Raw genomic sequence first — 15,669 nt, 5'->3', positions numbered from 1 at the left:
AATTATCTAATAGCATGGGTTGTGAGGACTCAGTCTCTATTAAAACACTTTTACTATTAGCGGTGGTGATTGGAATTGTGAGGACGACTATATTTCAACAAATTAGAGCTTAAAAATGGGGAGATGGAAGAGAAGTGGCTTCTTTTAATTTCCCCGAGTTTAACATCAATAATTAGAGCAATTTTCGGAGATGCGAGCTGAAATTACCCCTGCTGTGCTGTAGATGATCACCTTAATTTTAGCAAATTGACTCCAGGGAAATAAATGGGACAGATTAGAAAGAGACAAACAGCAAAACAAAACAAAACAAAAAAAATTTTTAAAAACCAAAACCAGAAGGATTGGGAGTGAGGGAAATGAAAAGAAAGGCTGGGAAATAGAACAGGACACAAAAACCTAGGACAATTATTTGGGGGGGGGGGGGGCTAGCATGGAAAGGGGTAGAATGGCAGTACTAGGAAGCTGTGTGAGTGGAATGAGGGAGGAAGTAATGGAAATCTGAGAAGAGATGGAAACTGGCATTAAGAAGTAGGTCTGGACATACTTACGCAGACCAAATTACTTGACTAATGTAGATAAAAGTCACACCACTCTCTATAACTGAGGGAAAGAATGTTATGATCATCAACATTTTACTTATTTACCTCGACAGTCCTTCCACGCCTCAGCCATCAGTTTAAGTTCGGTGTAGCGGATATAGACTTTTTCTCCTCACGTCTCCCTTTCTCCTTTGCTATCATCTCTCTAAAGTTTTAAAACCTAGGCCCAACTGCCAAAGTAAGTGCCTTATCCCTATTGCTTTGGGGTCGTTTAAATGCCTTTTGCTCTCTAAAGAGGAGTCTGTCGAAAGACAGAGACCTTTTATTTATAGCTTTCTTTTTAAATGGCTGAAAGCAAAGCAGCTCAAATTGAGATCGAGAAACCAACCTGGTAGAGAAGCGAGAACCCTGTCCGCTCCGCTCCCCCCCCCGGGCCTGGCCGGTTGTATTCAGCACCGCGGACAGCTCCCCGCCCCGCCCCGAGCCCACCGCACCCTCCCCTCCGCGGCTGGCAGCTTTGCCATTGGCTCTCCCACCTCCCCTTCTCGAAGCTGCCGATTCTACACATAGACCCAACCTACCCAGGAGCTTGTCTTCTCGCCTCTCCAGCGACCGGGGTAGCCCAGGCCGGGGAGAGAGCCTCGAGGGTTTCTGAGCCTCGGAGGGTGGTTGTCGGCTCTCGACTAGGCTTGCTGAGTCGCTGCCTGCTTCCTACACTTCGTCTCCGGCCCTCGCCCTGTGGCAGGCGCTTGGCTCAAGATGAATCTCAACTTCACCTCCCCTCTGCACCCGGCGTCTTCTCAGAGGCCCACGTCCTTCTTCATTGAGGACATCCTGCTGCACAAGCCCAAGCCGCTAAGGGAGATGGCCCCTGATCACTTCGCCAGCTCTCTGGCCTCCCGGGTGCCTCTCCTAGACTATGGCTACCCCCTCATGCCCACACCCACCCTCCTGGCTCCTCACCCTCATCACCCTCTGCATAAGGGAGACCACCACCACCCTTATTTCCTCACCACCTCGGGTAAGTAACAGGGGCCTCAAGGTTTGGGGAGCGGAAGAGCAGGTCTCCCACTATCGGCCCTAAGTCTGTGATGGAGCTGAGGAAAGGCCAGAGCTGGTTCGGCCTGGCTTGGCGGCTTCCTTCCCTAAGTGACAGTGGAAGGTTGGGGATATGGCTGAGCTCCCTTGAGGCATGCCAACCCATGGGGAGCACTCATGGTCACTCTGCATTCTTTACAATGGAGGAAACGTTCCTATCCAAGAGGCGACTGGAGGGTTTTGATGATAGTGTTGGTAGACCATGCTCAGTCTCCTTCCTTGTGGTCTTCCTGGCCACTTTGGTCCAGCTCTCAATCCTGATTCTCTGCCTCTCCTCATGCTAAAGGAGACTCCTGACCACCCCATGGAACACAGCTCAACTTTCCAGCTCATTAGTTCCAAAGGCTCCGGGTGGGCCAGCTCTCTCCTCTCAGGCACTGAGCATTCACGGATGCTGAAAGGGCTTAGAAGTGAAAGAAGGTTTGGGATAGTCGGAGGACTGAAGGTTTGACGTGGCCGGAATAGGGGAATAATGAACCGGGGCACAGGAGGAGGGACGCTGCTCCTCTTGAACTCTCCTTACTCCAGAAGTCTAACTCACAATCTTGGGCTTGGCTGCCCTCCTCTGCCCTGGTTGCTGGCTGAGCTGGAGCCCTACGCCAAAGCATCTTGATTTTCCGTGAATGACAAGGACTGGGGGGAGGGGCAGCAAAGTGTGGTTGGGACAGGGAGAGGTGAGGAAATACCCAGATTTTTTTTTTTTTTCCTGCTCTCTGAAAGGCCACATTCACGCTTTCTTCTGTGGCATTTTCATTCCAGTTAAAACCTAATAGTTCGCTGCGTGCAGGTGCAGAGCACGGCCGAAAAAACAACCCTGGTCTGGGGGAGAGCCGTGGAAACACATGAGGCAGTTTGCGAAATGTGGGCTCTGGGCTCTACGGCGAGAGCTAGAAGTTTTTGTGACGCGGTAAAACCCCGATTCTGAGGCACGAGGTCGGCAGGGCAATTACAAAAGCTATGTGGAAGCCTGCATTTTGGTATTGTCTTCACTGCCTGGCCAATGACAGTCTCTTCTGGGTTCCCCCCAAACAGCAGTGGCCAAAGCCCGTGATGACAGAACTGCTTGTTTTGTTTTTGGTTTTTCCCTGGGATTGGCAGAAACGGGTGTCTGTGGCGGTTTACTTGGGGCATCTCAGACACTGTAATGCCTGTGAAGGTCAGGAAAGACAAGACAAGTCTCCCCAGACGTGGAGGGCGTGGGGAAAGCACTTCAGTCCTTCTGCTTAGGGTCGGAGAGAAAGAACGAGGGCCGGATTACAGGTCCGGGTCCCCAGCGGGCCTCCTCCTTCCGGAACGTGCAAGGCGGGCACTGCCCCTCCCTTCTGGCCCTTGAGCTTCTCCTGATGAGTTTTCATCTGTTTCCTTTGGCCGCAGGCGGGAGAATGGGGGCAGCCCGGGAAAGAGAAAGGTGTTTTTTTTAGTGAGGTGGGGAGGCGAGGCCACAGTCGCGCCTCTAGTAGCCCAAGAGCAATGCTGAATGTCGTCAGGGGTGGGGAAGGGCGGCGGGTGGTCAGAACGGCTACTGGACCAGCGGGCGATCGCAAGAAAACTTCGGGAGGCGCCACAGAGGACTGGGAGCTGGCAGACGTTATGGAAGTCTTTCAAGAGACATTTTTTAAGGCCCCCGATTAAAAACAATTTCTTTCCCGTTTTACTTCACCGTTGATTGTTTGCGTGTCTAGATGGCCTTCCCGATAAAGACCTTGCAGCTCTATTCTTGTGATGTGTTCTTTCCCCTGCCCTGAGGTTCCTGGGAGAAGGACTGGAGAAGGTCTGGGGCGGCGAGGGGACCAGCGGAGGAGGCACGTCCGAGGCGGCGGGAAGCGCTGGGGACCAGGGGAGCGCGGCGGCGGCGGCGGCTCCCGGGTGTCAGGGCTCGACCCACTCGGTTGCTTTTCTCTCTTGCAGGGGTGCCGGTGCCGGCGCTGTTCCCGCACCCCCAGCACAGCGAGCTGCCGGGGAAGCACTGCCGCCGCCGCAAAGCTCGCACGGTTTTCTCGGACTCGCAGCTTTCCGGCCTGGAGAAGAGATTCGAGATCCAGCGCTACCTGTCCACGCCAGAGCGGGTGGAGCTGGCCACGGCCCTCAGCCTGTCCGAGACGCAGGTGGGCCGGGGAGGGGCAGATCCGATCCCCGCCCCGCTTTCCTCTCCCGGTAGCTCCCGCCGCCGCGGCGTTCTGGAGTGGGAGTGGCCCCTCTCCCCGTTATTCTAGGCTTCTCCAAAGATCCTTAGTAAAGGTACCCACACCTCCAACCTCGGGTCAGACTTCCCGAGACCTAATCTCATCTCTCTCTCGAGCGCTAGACCTGGAAGACAAACACCTTTGGTGATCCTGATGTCCACTGTGTGTCCGAGGACCGCTCATTCCTGTGCCGCCCCCACTCCTCTCCGAGCCGGGCGGTAACCCTGGTCGGACGTAAAAATCAGAGACTAGGCCGGCTCTTGCCCCGAGAGAAGCGCGCACGGAGGAAAATTCTTTCCTTACTATTTTAATCTCTCTCCCGCCTGCGAATCCAGCCTCCCCACTCCCCTCCTCCTTACTGCCCTGTCCTGAGTGGAAGAACTTTTTTTTTTTTTTTCCATCTCCCAGATGCTGTTCACCTGCAACCTTCAAACTCCTTCCTCCACTGCCTCTCTCTCTCTTCTATTCTCTGTACCCGGGAGCCCCGCCAGGCGCCAATGGTTTTTCTTTCTGATGAGAACCAGCAAGATTGATTCTCCCCCTCCCGTCCAGGAGTCTTGCTGGACCGGGTGTTTAGAGGTCATAATCAGGAGACCGTAAGGTAAACACGAAGGAGATTCGCCCACGTAGCGCTTACTACTGGCCATTCTAATTAGTAACGTTAATTAGATATTAGTATTAACCAGTATTAACTAACCACACCCGTTTGACCTTTACTATTGTTTTGGATAATGACTTCCAGGAGACTTAGGATGTCTGGTTCTCATTCAGCCTAAGACGGTAACTTGCGAGCGGTTCAGGTGTGACTTAACCCAAGGAAGAGATGGTCACAGCTCCTGGGTAATTCGTGAATGGGTCGCGGTCCATTTTCCTAGCCCCCAGCAGTCTCTGAGATCTTAGTAACTATGGGTCTGAAGGGATGACGCGGTTGTATATTTTTTTTTCCTCCCTGCAATCAGGTGAAAACGTGGTTCCAGAACCGGCGGATGAAGCATAAAAAGCAGCTGAGGAAAAGTCAGGATGAGCCCAAAGCGCCCGATGGGCTCGAGAGCCCCGAGGGCAGCCCTCGCGGCCCAGAGGCCGCATCCGCCGAGGCTCGGCTGGGCCTGCCCGCCGGCCCCTTCGTGCTGACCGAGCCTGAGGACGAGGTGGACATCGGGGACGAGGGGGAGCTCGGCTCGGGGCCGCACGTGCTCTGAGCCGCGTGGCGGGGGAGGCGGGGAGGACGCGGCGGGGCGGGGCGCGGGGCCCTCCGGGATCCGGGACACTCGGACTCGGGCCTCGGAGACAAACAAAACACACCTGTCAACCCTCGAACTAGTGCGGGGCCCCGTGCTCGCGCCCTCCTCCCCCTGCGGCCGGCCCGCCGAGGCCCTGCTGGGCGAGCGCGCACCTGCGTTAGCTCATTCCCGCGACCCGCGTCTTAAGTGGCGCAAGCTGGACCCCGGGCTGGCGGTTCTCTTAACTCCGCCGCGATCGCAGACCCTCTCGGCCCTCACCTCTCTTCCACCTGCCCTCAGCTCCGTTGTCCAGGCTCCGCGACCTCTCCACCGGGACCCTTTGCCCTTCCTTGGGTAGACCGATTGGCCGCAGGTAAGGGACCGGGTGGGCGCCTTCCGCTCTGCGGGGAGCCAGGTTGAGCCACAACCAGATGCTTAAGACGCCGGTGCCCGACCGACTCGCGCGCTGCTTGCCACTGACCTCGCACTCGGGTCCCCCGTCTCTAACTCAAAAGCGAAAGCGACGCCCCCTCCTCCGGGCGGCGCTTCCCATCCTCTCCCGTCGCGGTTCCCTCCCGAGCTTGCGGTTCGCAACCCCGGCACCCCTGGTTTGTGGCCCCCGGGTACCCCTGCTCTTGACGCCGCCTCGCCCGCGTCTAGAGCGGCGCGCCCACCCGCGGCGAGAAACTTGGGCAGAGAAAACACCCCCGGGCGACGTCTGCCTCCTGACCTTGCCGCACCTGCCCCGCAACTCTTACACATCCCATGGGCTCCAGATACTTTGAAAATGAGCGTTCCTTGGCTTGCGTGTGGAAATGCCCATTCTCCTTGCATTTTAGGGATGCGGAGTTTTAGCGAGATTAAAGCTCAAGGGGGAGACGCATCTCCTGGGGGGCGGGCGCCTGTTTGTGGACTATCGAGGTGGGGCGGGAGTCCGGCCCAGCGCGTCGCCCCTCTCCCCTCTCCTTTTCCCCTACGAGGTCTCCTGTTCTCTCCCCGGGCTTGCAGTCTTTTTAGATAATAAAGGGCTCGCCGGGCAAAACTGGGAACGAACACGAGTTTCCGGGAATCGTTTTGTTACCGCGTCCTCCTCCGAGCACGCCCCCTCCCCTCGGCTCTGGGTGGTTTCCTGTGCTCGACCGGAGTGAACGGGGCTAAAAACCTTTCCGTGGCCGACCCCCTCACAGCCACCCCGATTTTCCTGTTTTTACTCGTTTGGTATAGTCGTGAGTTTCACCTGCACGGAAAAGGTCGCCGCAGATGGAATTTTTTTTGACTCTGAAACACCGAAGGGACAGAGATTACTCGGTATTTGGAGTTTGAAATTCTACCAAATGGTATGTCGATGCTACGCCCCCAGTACACTTAGAAATGCAGCGGCCCGCTAGAGGTGACCTCAGCTTGCGATCTTCCTTTGGCCCTGGTTGTGTAGTTAGGTAGGGAGCCCAGAAAGGCTGGAAAAGGGCGTGTGGCTACGTGGAATCCTGACCCTTGGGTTCTAAGGATGAATAATAATTCTATACACCGTGGCGGTGTGAGCTTGGGTTACATTTAAATCTTTGTGTTTCCTTGTTTCGCTAATAAGAGGACAATCCTAAATATCCTTGTAGGTCTAAGTTCTATGATTCTGTGAATGTAGCCATACGAATTCTTTTTCTTTTCCCTTTCTCGCCTTTCTTTTCTCTCCTTTTCTCTCCTTTCTTCTCTCTCTCTCTCTCTCTCTCTCTCTCTCTCACTCTCTCACAGGTTTGTTCCAGGAAACCTCAATTTAAGCAAAGATAAGTGTCAGGGTGAGACCTATCCAATCTGCATCATTTAGGAGGCAAAGCTATTTCTTTAAAAACGTAAGGGTTGTATACGTGTTTGGGAAATCCAAAGTGCTATTTATCAATCAAGATCTTGTGAGTCATGACAAGGATTAGTTTTCCCTTCCAGAGTTAAGAAAATTGAGGCTTGGCAGCATGGAAGGATCTACCCATGAAATCAGGACTAGCTAACAGCCAAAGCAGGACCAAAAAAATCTCTCTTCTGATTCCTTGTTCATGTCTTTGTTCAGTACATTGGTTTCTGGTAACAACGTACCGGTTGGCATTTTGCCTCTATCACTTTATGTGAACACCTCTCTCCTTGAGTTAGAATGTGTGGATGTGCGCTATTAAAAACAAATTTACACTCAGATTTTTCCTCTCTCCCTGTTCAGATGATGACAATACCTTTTTAAGGCGGGGTTTTTTTGGCAAGTGGTCTACAATTAAAGACAAAAGGCTTGGTTATGGGGGGGGGGAAGTGGGGAGAGGGGAAGTGATTTGTGAATAAGAATGTTCCCAGTAACTTGGAAGGTAAAGTAGATACTATTCCACAAGGGGGAGAATCTCAGATTCTTCTTCTTCTTCTTTTAATGTTTATTTTTGAGAGAGAGAGAGACAGACTGAGCACAAGAGGGGGAGAGGGAGACACAGAATCCAAAGCAGGCTCCAGGCTCTGAGCTGTCGGCACAGAGCCTGATGCTGGGCTTGAACCCATGAACCACAAGATCATGACCTGAGCCGAAGACGGACGTTAACTGACTGAACCACCCAGGCACTCCGGAGAATATCAGATTCTTTGAATACTAGAAAGAAGAGCTACCAAAAGGAATTTGGGGAGAATCTTTAAAGTGAGTAGAAATACTTTTTTTTTTTTTTTTTAAGTTTATTTTGAAAGCGAGAGCATGAGCCAGGGAGGGGCAGAGAGTGGGGAGAGAATCCCAAGCAAGGCTCTGTGCTGTCAGTGCAGAGCCCAATGCGAGGCTCCATCTCCAGAACAGGAAGCTCATGACCTGAGCTGAATCCAAGAGTCGAATGCTTAAAAGACTGAGCCACCCAGGCACCCAGAAATACTATATTTTGGAAAGACATTAAAAAAATTTTTGAATCAGATGGTTAACACAAACCCCAAAGCCCCAGACATTTAGATCTTTCTCCTCCTGTCTTCACAGGAAGATGCTAGGGTCTATTTTGGCTCTGACAGAAGCAGGTGAGGCATGTCTCCTGAACTTTTGGAAAGGCAAGTAGATAGGAAACATTGTTAGTGTGGGCACTGTTCTGCCTGATCAGAGAGGAAGAGTGAATCCCGGAGCCAGGGAATGGCCTTGTCTTTGATCCATGAGCATTACATGCGGAAAGAAGTTTGTTCTGCCTTATCGTGGCCACCTTATGTGGCTGTTTCTGCCTAGAGTAAGTGGGAAGGGAAGAGCTCACCTCTGTAGCACCTGCCGCACTGACTGAGGCGCGGTTTTCTCATCAGGCAGCGTTCCCTGAAATTGATGGCCAACAATCCAACAGCACAGTTCTCCTGGTTTTTCTTTCCTTTTTCCACACACAGGGGCGAGGATAGTAGAGGACAGACCCAGTTAAGTTTCAGTTTAATGTAACACGATGGCACTGGTTTTGGCTTTCAAGACCGCTCAAAGCCTCCATAGGCTGAAGAGGTATTTTGTCTGAATTACCTAGCTTTTGCCTCAACGCCGTTTCCCTTGGTGGTGAAGATCTGACAAAACCACGTTCCTTAGGGTGGATTAAAGACCCGGGGCTGGTTCTGAAGGGGCAAAAACCTCTTAACCTAGCCGAGGTGGCCTACCGGGAATCCCAAGTGTAGTAAATACTTTGTGCCGGGTTTGTTCTCAATGCTGTTGGCGACGGACTTCGTAGATTCTCAGAGATGGACTCTTGACGCTATTTCTGCTCACGTGACACAGGAAATGGACAACAGCCCATTCTGCCCAGTACTGGCTGAGCGTGCTCCACTAAGAATTAGTTGGAATTCATGACCCCACTTCAGAAGGTAGAAGACGGGCTCCGAGTGTTTGAGGACTAGACCTAAAGATCTGTGAGGGCACAGAGCAAGCAGAATGCTTCTTGGTGCTAAGAGAATCCTGCCGTAAACCTGTTTAGTCGAAGCCGTGACTCTCTGGTCGTCTCGAGCTGGGCTCGGTGCAGACCTAATGAGGCGACTGCAATATTTATGTCCTCGGCGTCACATTTTAAAGAGGGTGTTGACAAGCTAAAAATCCATCCGGTATACAGCCACGTGGATAGTCAAGGTGTGGAAAACCACGAATAAAGGAGTGTGAGCTTTAGGGCTTGGAGGAGCAGAGTCGTGGAGGGGGGCAGGAGAGGGGATTAGCTATGGTAGTTTGGATGGTTGCAGGGCTTTTCGTATCAAGGGCTACATCTATGGGGCTATGCTGAAGAAGGCAGAACCAGAACCCGTGGGTGGTTTCCAGGGAGACAGATTTGGGAACAGCATTCGCGTACCTCCTATGGGCCAGGTACCGTGCTGTCCGTTAACAGGACAGGCTAAGTCCAGAAGACACTAAGCACCTTTCTCTAGAAAAGTCGGAGCAGAAGCTGGAAGGCTCCGTTTCGGTTCTTCGTTAGTGGGAAGTCGAACCTGGTTGGCTCTTTCTAACGCTTAAGGACCTAGTATCCTATCTTTTTTTTTTTTTTTTTTGGTAGGCAAGGAACTATAAATTCCAGCTTATTAAAGTTATTGTCCTCTCACTAAGATTTCAGTTCATGTACTCTAAATATGTCCATAACAATTAGAAGAATTAAAAGAAACAGGAAAAAGAAGGAAAAGATCTTTTATTCATTGAAGAAGTCCCCAACACCTCATTTGAGAAAGGAAGCAAAAATAAGGTGATGATCCATGCAATTAAGGACAAATGTATATTCAGGAAAGAACTGTCCGTGTTAGAGACGTCTGACAAAATCTAAGCCCTTCATTTTAGAAGTGAAGAAATTGGGATCCAGCTATAATGAATGTATTGTCAATGTTAAGTAGATGGTGGCAGAATTAAGACTAGAAGCCAGTTTTAATGATCCCACTTTATTTTTTTAATTTTTAACGTTTATTTATTTTTGAGACCAAGAGCATGAACAGGAGAGGGGCAGAGAGAGAGGGAGACACAGAATCGGAAGCAGGCTCCAGGCTCTGAGCCATCAGCCCAGAGCCCGACGCGGGGCTTGAACTCACGGACCAGACCGTGAGATCGTGACCTGAGCTGAAGTCAGACGCTTAACCGACTGAGCCACCCAGGCGCCCCAGTGATCCCACTTTAAAGTGTCAGGGGGTTGATGTCATTGTATTTATGTAGAAGGATCTCCCATAGTGATTTTGGATGTAAAAATTATATTTAATTTTTTAATGTTTAATTTTGAGAGAGAGAGAGCGTGAGCAGGGGAGGGTCAGAGAGGGAGGGAGACACAGAATCCCAACCAGGCTCCAGGCTCTGAGCTGTCAGCACAGAGCCCGATGCAGGGCTCAAACCCACAAACTTCAACATCATGACCTGGGCCAAAGCCAGATGCTTAACCAGCTGTACCACCCAGGCGCATTAAATTTTTAAAAAATTTAAAAAACTTAAAAAACTTAAAAAACTTAACTTAAAAATTAAAATTTTAATTAAAAAATTTTAAAAACCTAGCTGGGAATTATCTAGTAAGATCTTAGATCAATGTATGGAAAATATTTGATTAACGGCAATCTGAAATTTAAATTTGGCTTTCCGAGGAGGTACTGAACTCCTTAGCCCTTTACATTCAAGCCAAAGTTGAGTCACAACTTGCTGGAATGTTTTCGGAGAGGTTGACACATCGAGTAGGATGAAAGATGAAACTAAAAATTTTGCCCTAATCCTTATGGACAAGGTGACTGAGAAAGAGATTGACGTGTTCAGGGTCTTATAGCCGATTAATCTGGCAGGTTACAGAATTAATACATGTAGAGTTCAGAGAGCAGTCCAATAAATATTTAGAGTGAGGTTAAAAAAAAAAAATGGGTATGATGCTTCCGTTTTCTGTCCAGATTCTCTCGCTTGTATTTTCTGGTTTTAATTCCCCCTCCCAAAGATTCTTTTTTATTTACTCCTTCCCTCTTAGAATTCTCTGTGTATATACCAGTTAACCTTTCCTCCACGATTTCATTTATAATTCTGTGGGCCTTCTTACCCTCTTTACAAGATTGTGTAGCTGCATTTGGATCTGGCATCATGGCCACTGGCTAGATGGCTTGGCTCGGAGACTTAAATTCTAATCTTCCTTTTGCAAGAATTACGTTACTTCCCTTACATGACCTCAGAAACACGAGAGTGTCTTATAAGTTACAAATGGCGAGAAGATGTGATATAAGACGTATGAAACGACTACTCTGAGGGGTGCCTGGGTGACTTGGTTGAGTGTCCAACTTCAGCTCAGGTCATGATTTCATGATTTGTGGGTTCGAGCCCCGTGTTGAGCTCTGTGCTGACAGCTCAGAGCCTGGAGCCGGCTTCGGATCCTGTGTCTCCCTCGCTCTCTGCACCTCCCCTGCTGGCACTCTTTCTCCCTCTCAAAAATATTTTAAAAAATTTTAAAAAAAGTACCTACTGTGAGATCTTGGATGAAAAGTGCTAGGGGAAGACAATGAATTACAGTACGGATCTGAACATACCAGGTTGGTTCTCGATAGCACACTGTGGGTAGGTCTGTATAAGACTGCAGTAGTAATGGGGCCCCTGGGTGGCTCAGTCGGTTAAGCGTCCGACTTTGGCTCAGGTAATGATCTCACGGTTCATGGGCTCGAGCCCCGCGTTGGGCTCTGTGCTGACAGCTCAGAGCCTGGAGCTGCTTCGAATTCTCTGTCTCTCCTTCTCTTTCTTTCTGCCCCTTCCCTGCTCATGCTCTGTCTGTCTCTCTCTCTCTCTCTCTCTCTCAAAAATAAACATTAAAAAAAACTTAAAAACTGCAGTAGTGACATGGTTAATTAAAAGGTGTGTGCCATCATTATCATTATGAGGAGTTATTCTGTCCATTTCTAAGGAATTTTTAAAATCACTTCTTTCTTTGTCATGTGTGGACTAAGGATCATGGTTGCCCTGGATGAAATAGGGCCACACAGGGCCACCCAGTTGCGTTGAGGATCCTTCATTTAGAATGTTCCTTCTCTCCCCCTTTCCTATCCCACCCCCATCCCGCCCCAGGGTTTCTATTCTTCCTGGAAGACATAAATGCTATATAGGGAGAGAAGGACGGTATAATTCGAATCTATGGGAGCCCTGGTAAGAGATTGAGTTGCCTGTTTCCAGTAAAAGCTATATACCAGGGAAATCCAAGCTTTTTTTCCCCCCAAAGCCTTTAAGACCTGTTCTCTTTTTTAGTTTAAAAAAGACCTGCCTTATGAATGTGTCTCTGTGACAAGAATAACTAAGAGTTGCTTAAAAATGTTGACTAGTAAAATTCTTGGGTATTATCTGAATATTTGTAACCTCCATTCTCTCCCTGCCTCCATGGCCACAGATAATGGTATAACTCGGTGCACTTGTCAATATTCTGGCCAGAAGTTAAAGAATGGCCAAATAGTCTTTATTCTTCCTCCGAGCTTGACATTGAATGGGAAATAGACTGTAGAAAGCAATGGAAATCAGGGTGGAAGGGTGGCTTTTTATCCTGAATTTCAAATGGAGATCATTTATAAGCTAAAGACAAAGTACGAGTACTTTAAGCTTGTTCTCTTTTCCCCGTGTATTTTTCTTTTTCAGTTCCCAAGTTCTCCGAAGTTATTAAAGATTTGAGTTTCCTCATTTACCCATGCACATTGTTTCTAGAGTCAAATGGTTCTACAAGGATTGTTTAAAGAAGCAGCAGTCCCCTGACCCCTTCCCTGTTTTCTTTACTACAGAGGCAATCAATTTCTAGTACTGGGTGATTCTTTTTGTATTTCTCTTCGTGTTTCTAAGTTCCTGCTGCACTGCCACTTTCTAGGTACTTTACCTTTAGGAATTATCTAGTATTTCCTGCTATAAAAGATGAAAATTTACTTCTTTCTTCCCTGTTCCCACCCTATCTGTGCACCCTGTTCGTCCCTTCTCTCTGTTTTGATTTTGGTTAGGTTCTTTTTTTTTTTATTTTTTTTATTTTTAAAAAATGTTTATTTTTGAAAGACACACACACACACACACACACACACACACACAGCTTGAGTGGGGGAGGGGCAGAGAGAGGTACAGAATCTGAAGCAGGCTCCAGGCTCTGAGCAGTTAGTACAGAGCCCGATGCAGGGATCAAACCCATGAACCGTGAGATCATGACCTGAGCGGAAGTTGGATGCTTAACCGACTGAGCCACCCAGGTGCCCCTGGTTAGGTCCTTCCTAGGATATGCATAGATGACTCTCAGCTAAGCCAGGTAATCAACTTGGATTACTTTTTTTTTTTTTTTTTTTTTTTGCAAGACTTTGTTGTTTCTTGGACTTAATATTTGCCTTGTTGATCTTTAATGTACTTGTGACCAGTTTAACTCCAGACTCTTGACTGCTTGTCCATACCTGATTCTCAAGATAGTCTTGGGAAGATTTCATTTTCCTGAGCAAATCTCTCCCAGAACTCCCCTCTGGATTTTATGTTCGTATGTCTCTCTTCCCCTTCATTCTGGGATTCCTTTCAGTTTACTCTTGTATCCAGTGTTTTCCTTTTTCTTGGTTTATTCTCTCCTCTCTCGTTCCCTGATCGATGGGTGAAAGGTAAATGTGTTGAGCTCCTCCTCCTCTAAAGAATATTCTAGTCACAGGCTTTATTAGTATTTTGACTAAGTGTGGAATTCTATGTTGGAAAGTATTTTTGAATACTTTTGAGTAATTTTAAAAGCAGCATTTGATTTATTTTTCATTAACTTCCAGTTGCTGCTGCATACGTGGAAAGCCATTTCGATTGTTGATTCTTTGTCCTGTTTATTCCTTTGTTTTCCTTTTTGGAAGCTTCTGGGACCCTTTTCTTTGTAGCCAGTGGACTGAAATCTTACAGATGTGTGCCTTGGCTAGAGGTCTGTTTTCACCTGTTGTTCTGGATCCTCAGTAGGTCCTTTCAGCCTGAAAACTCCTTCAGTGACAGGAAACTTTCTTGAATTAACTCTAAGAGAATTTCCCTTCTTTGTTTTTTATGGAACTCCTCTATTATGTGGATTTTTATTTATTTTTTGCCTCCTGGATTTATGCTCTAAATTTGTTGTTTTTCTCTCCCATTTTCTCTATTTTTATCTTTTTGCTCTGCTTTCTGGGAAAATTCTTCAATGTTCTAACCGTTAAAATGTTACATTTCTGCTATCCTATTTCTAACTTCCAAGATCTCTTAATTTCCTTCTTTGCCTTTCTATTGGCTTTCCTGTATGGTATCCTCAGACATGTAGAGATGGTCAGTTTTCTGCTCATGTTTAAATAAGAGAAACAAAAAGGCTAATAGGAAGCAATGAATACACAGTGGGATGTTGTGGGGAGTGGGGTATGCTTTTGACTATGAGCTTTCCGATAATGTGGTTGAATTCTTCAGCTGGAGAGCCTCTGAAGTCAGAACTTAAAAAAATTTTTTTAACATTTATTTATTTTTGAGAGAGACTGAGCACAAGCACGGGAGGAACAGAGAGAAAGGGAGACGCAGAATCTGAAGCAGGCTCCAGGCTCTGAGCTGTCAGCACAGAGCCCGACATGGGGCTTGAATTCACGAACCGTGAAATCCTGACCTGAGCCGAAATCGAGTTGGACACTCAACCGACTGAGCCACCCAGGCGCCCCTGAAGTCAGAATTTTTAAGTCTCTTTAGGGTGGTCAGATTCTCCAGGGAAGGATTTTCTTTTCTTTTTCTTTTCCTTTTTTTTTTTAATTTAAAATTTTAAGTTTGTTTATTTTGAGAGAGCGAGCAAGTGAGCAAGCAGGGTAGGGGCAGAGAGAGAATCCCAAGCAGGCTCTGCACTGTCAGCACAGAGCCCGATGCAAGGCTTGAACTCATGAATCACGAGATCATGATCTGAGCTGAAGTCGGACGCTCAACTGACTGAGCCACCCAGGTGCCCCTCCTTTTCTTATTTTAGAGAGCATGCGAGTGGGGAAGAGGGGCAGAGGGAGAGAAGAGAGAGAGAATCCCACGTGGGGTCCATGCTAGAGCCTGACATGGGGCTCGATCCCACGATCCTGGGATCGTGACCTGAGCCGAGGTCAAGAGTTGGATGCTCAACCGACTGAGCCACCCAAACACCCCAATCAGGGAAGGATTTTTCCAAACTCCTGCTCGTAGGATGAGGGCTCTGGGAGCCAGGCGGCAGAAGACGACCAGAGGTCTCTGAGTTTAGAATAAGTTCACCATCGACTCTGCTTTCCTTCCTGTGTCTCCCGGCAGAGCCACTCGTCCCTCCCTTTGGAGGTACTGTGCTACCCTCTGGGGAGAGGAGAGGCATCTTTTTGGGGGGGTAGCGAAGGGGCAGTAGTCCTTCATTTAGCCTCCACCCAATCCCATATTCTCTGCTTTAAGAGGTAATCCATGCCATGCGTTCCTGAGCATTTTGGATATTCTGGAGCGTAAATCAGACTGATTCTTGGGTTTCCCATTTGCTAGGTTAGAATTCTTTTTTTCCCCAACTCTTTTATCAGCTTTCCTGCTTTCCAACTTTTATTACTATGGTCTCTCGTCCTGTTCTTGTATGTTTATACCTGTTCTTGTATGTTTATATCTTGTATGTTTATACCTTCTACTGTGATTTTAGCATGGGTTTGCCAACGGTGCATAGGTGTACGTGTGTTCATGTGTCCCGTCTAAGGTATTTACCTAGAAGTCTTGTGGTCTGA

General features: G+C 48.5%; 1 protein-coding gene across 1 annotated transcript; it reads left to right on the top strand.

The window, feature by feature from the left end:
• Positions 1-1,292: 1,292 nt before the first annotated feature.
• BSX (brain specific homeobox) lies at positions 1,293-5,019 on the top strand. The gene is made up of 3 exons (XM_042904226.1): positions 1,293-1,560; positions 3,546-3,742; positions 4,780-5,019. Exons 1-3 carry the CDS (start codon positions 1,299-1,301, stop codon positions 5,017-5,019), a joined length of 699 nt encoding a protein of 232 aa, XP_042760160.1. The 5' UTR covers positions 1,293-1,298.
• Positions 5,020-15,669: the final 10,650 nt, after the last annotated feature.

Source organism: Panthera leo, chromosome D1, assembly GCF_018350215.1.
Source record: "Panthera leo isolate Ple1 chromosome D1, P.leo_Ple1_pat1.1, whole genome shotgun sequence".
Taxonomy (NCBI): Eukaryota; Metazoa; Chordata; class Mammalia; order Carnivora; family Felidae; genus Panthera; species Panthera leo.
This window is presented reverse-complemented; position numbering and strand designations above follow the sequence as displayed.

What these genes read in the sequence shown, in the direction of transcription:
- BSX (XM_042904226.1), top strand. Translation starts at nt 1,299, where the DNA reads ATGAATCTCAACTTCACCTCCCCTCTGCACCCGGCGTCTTCTCAGAGG. An exon ending in TTATTTCCTCACCACCTCGG is followed by an intron (nt 1,561 to 3,545) that starts GTAAGTAACAGG and finishes TCTCTCTTGCAG; the next exon opens with GGGTGCCGGTGCCGGCGCTG. An exon ending in TCAGCCTGTCCGAGACGCAG is followed by an intron (nt 3,743 to 4,779) that starts GTGGGCCGGGGA and finishes CCCTGCAATCAG; the next exon opens with GTGAAAACGTGGTTCCAGAA.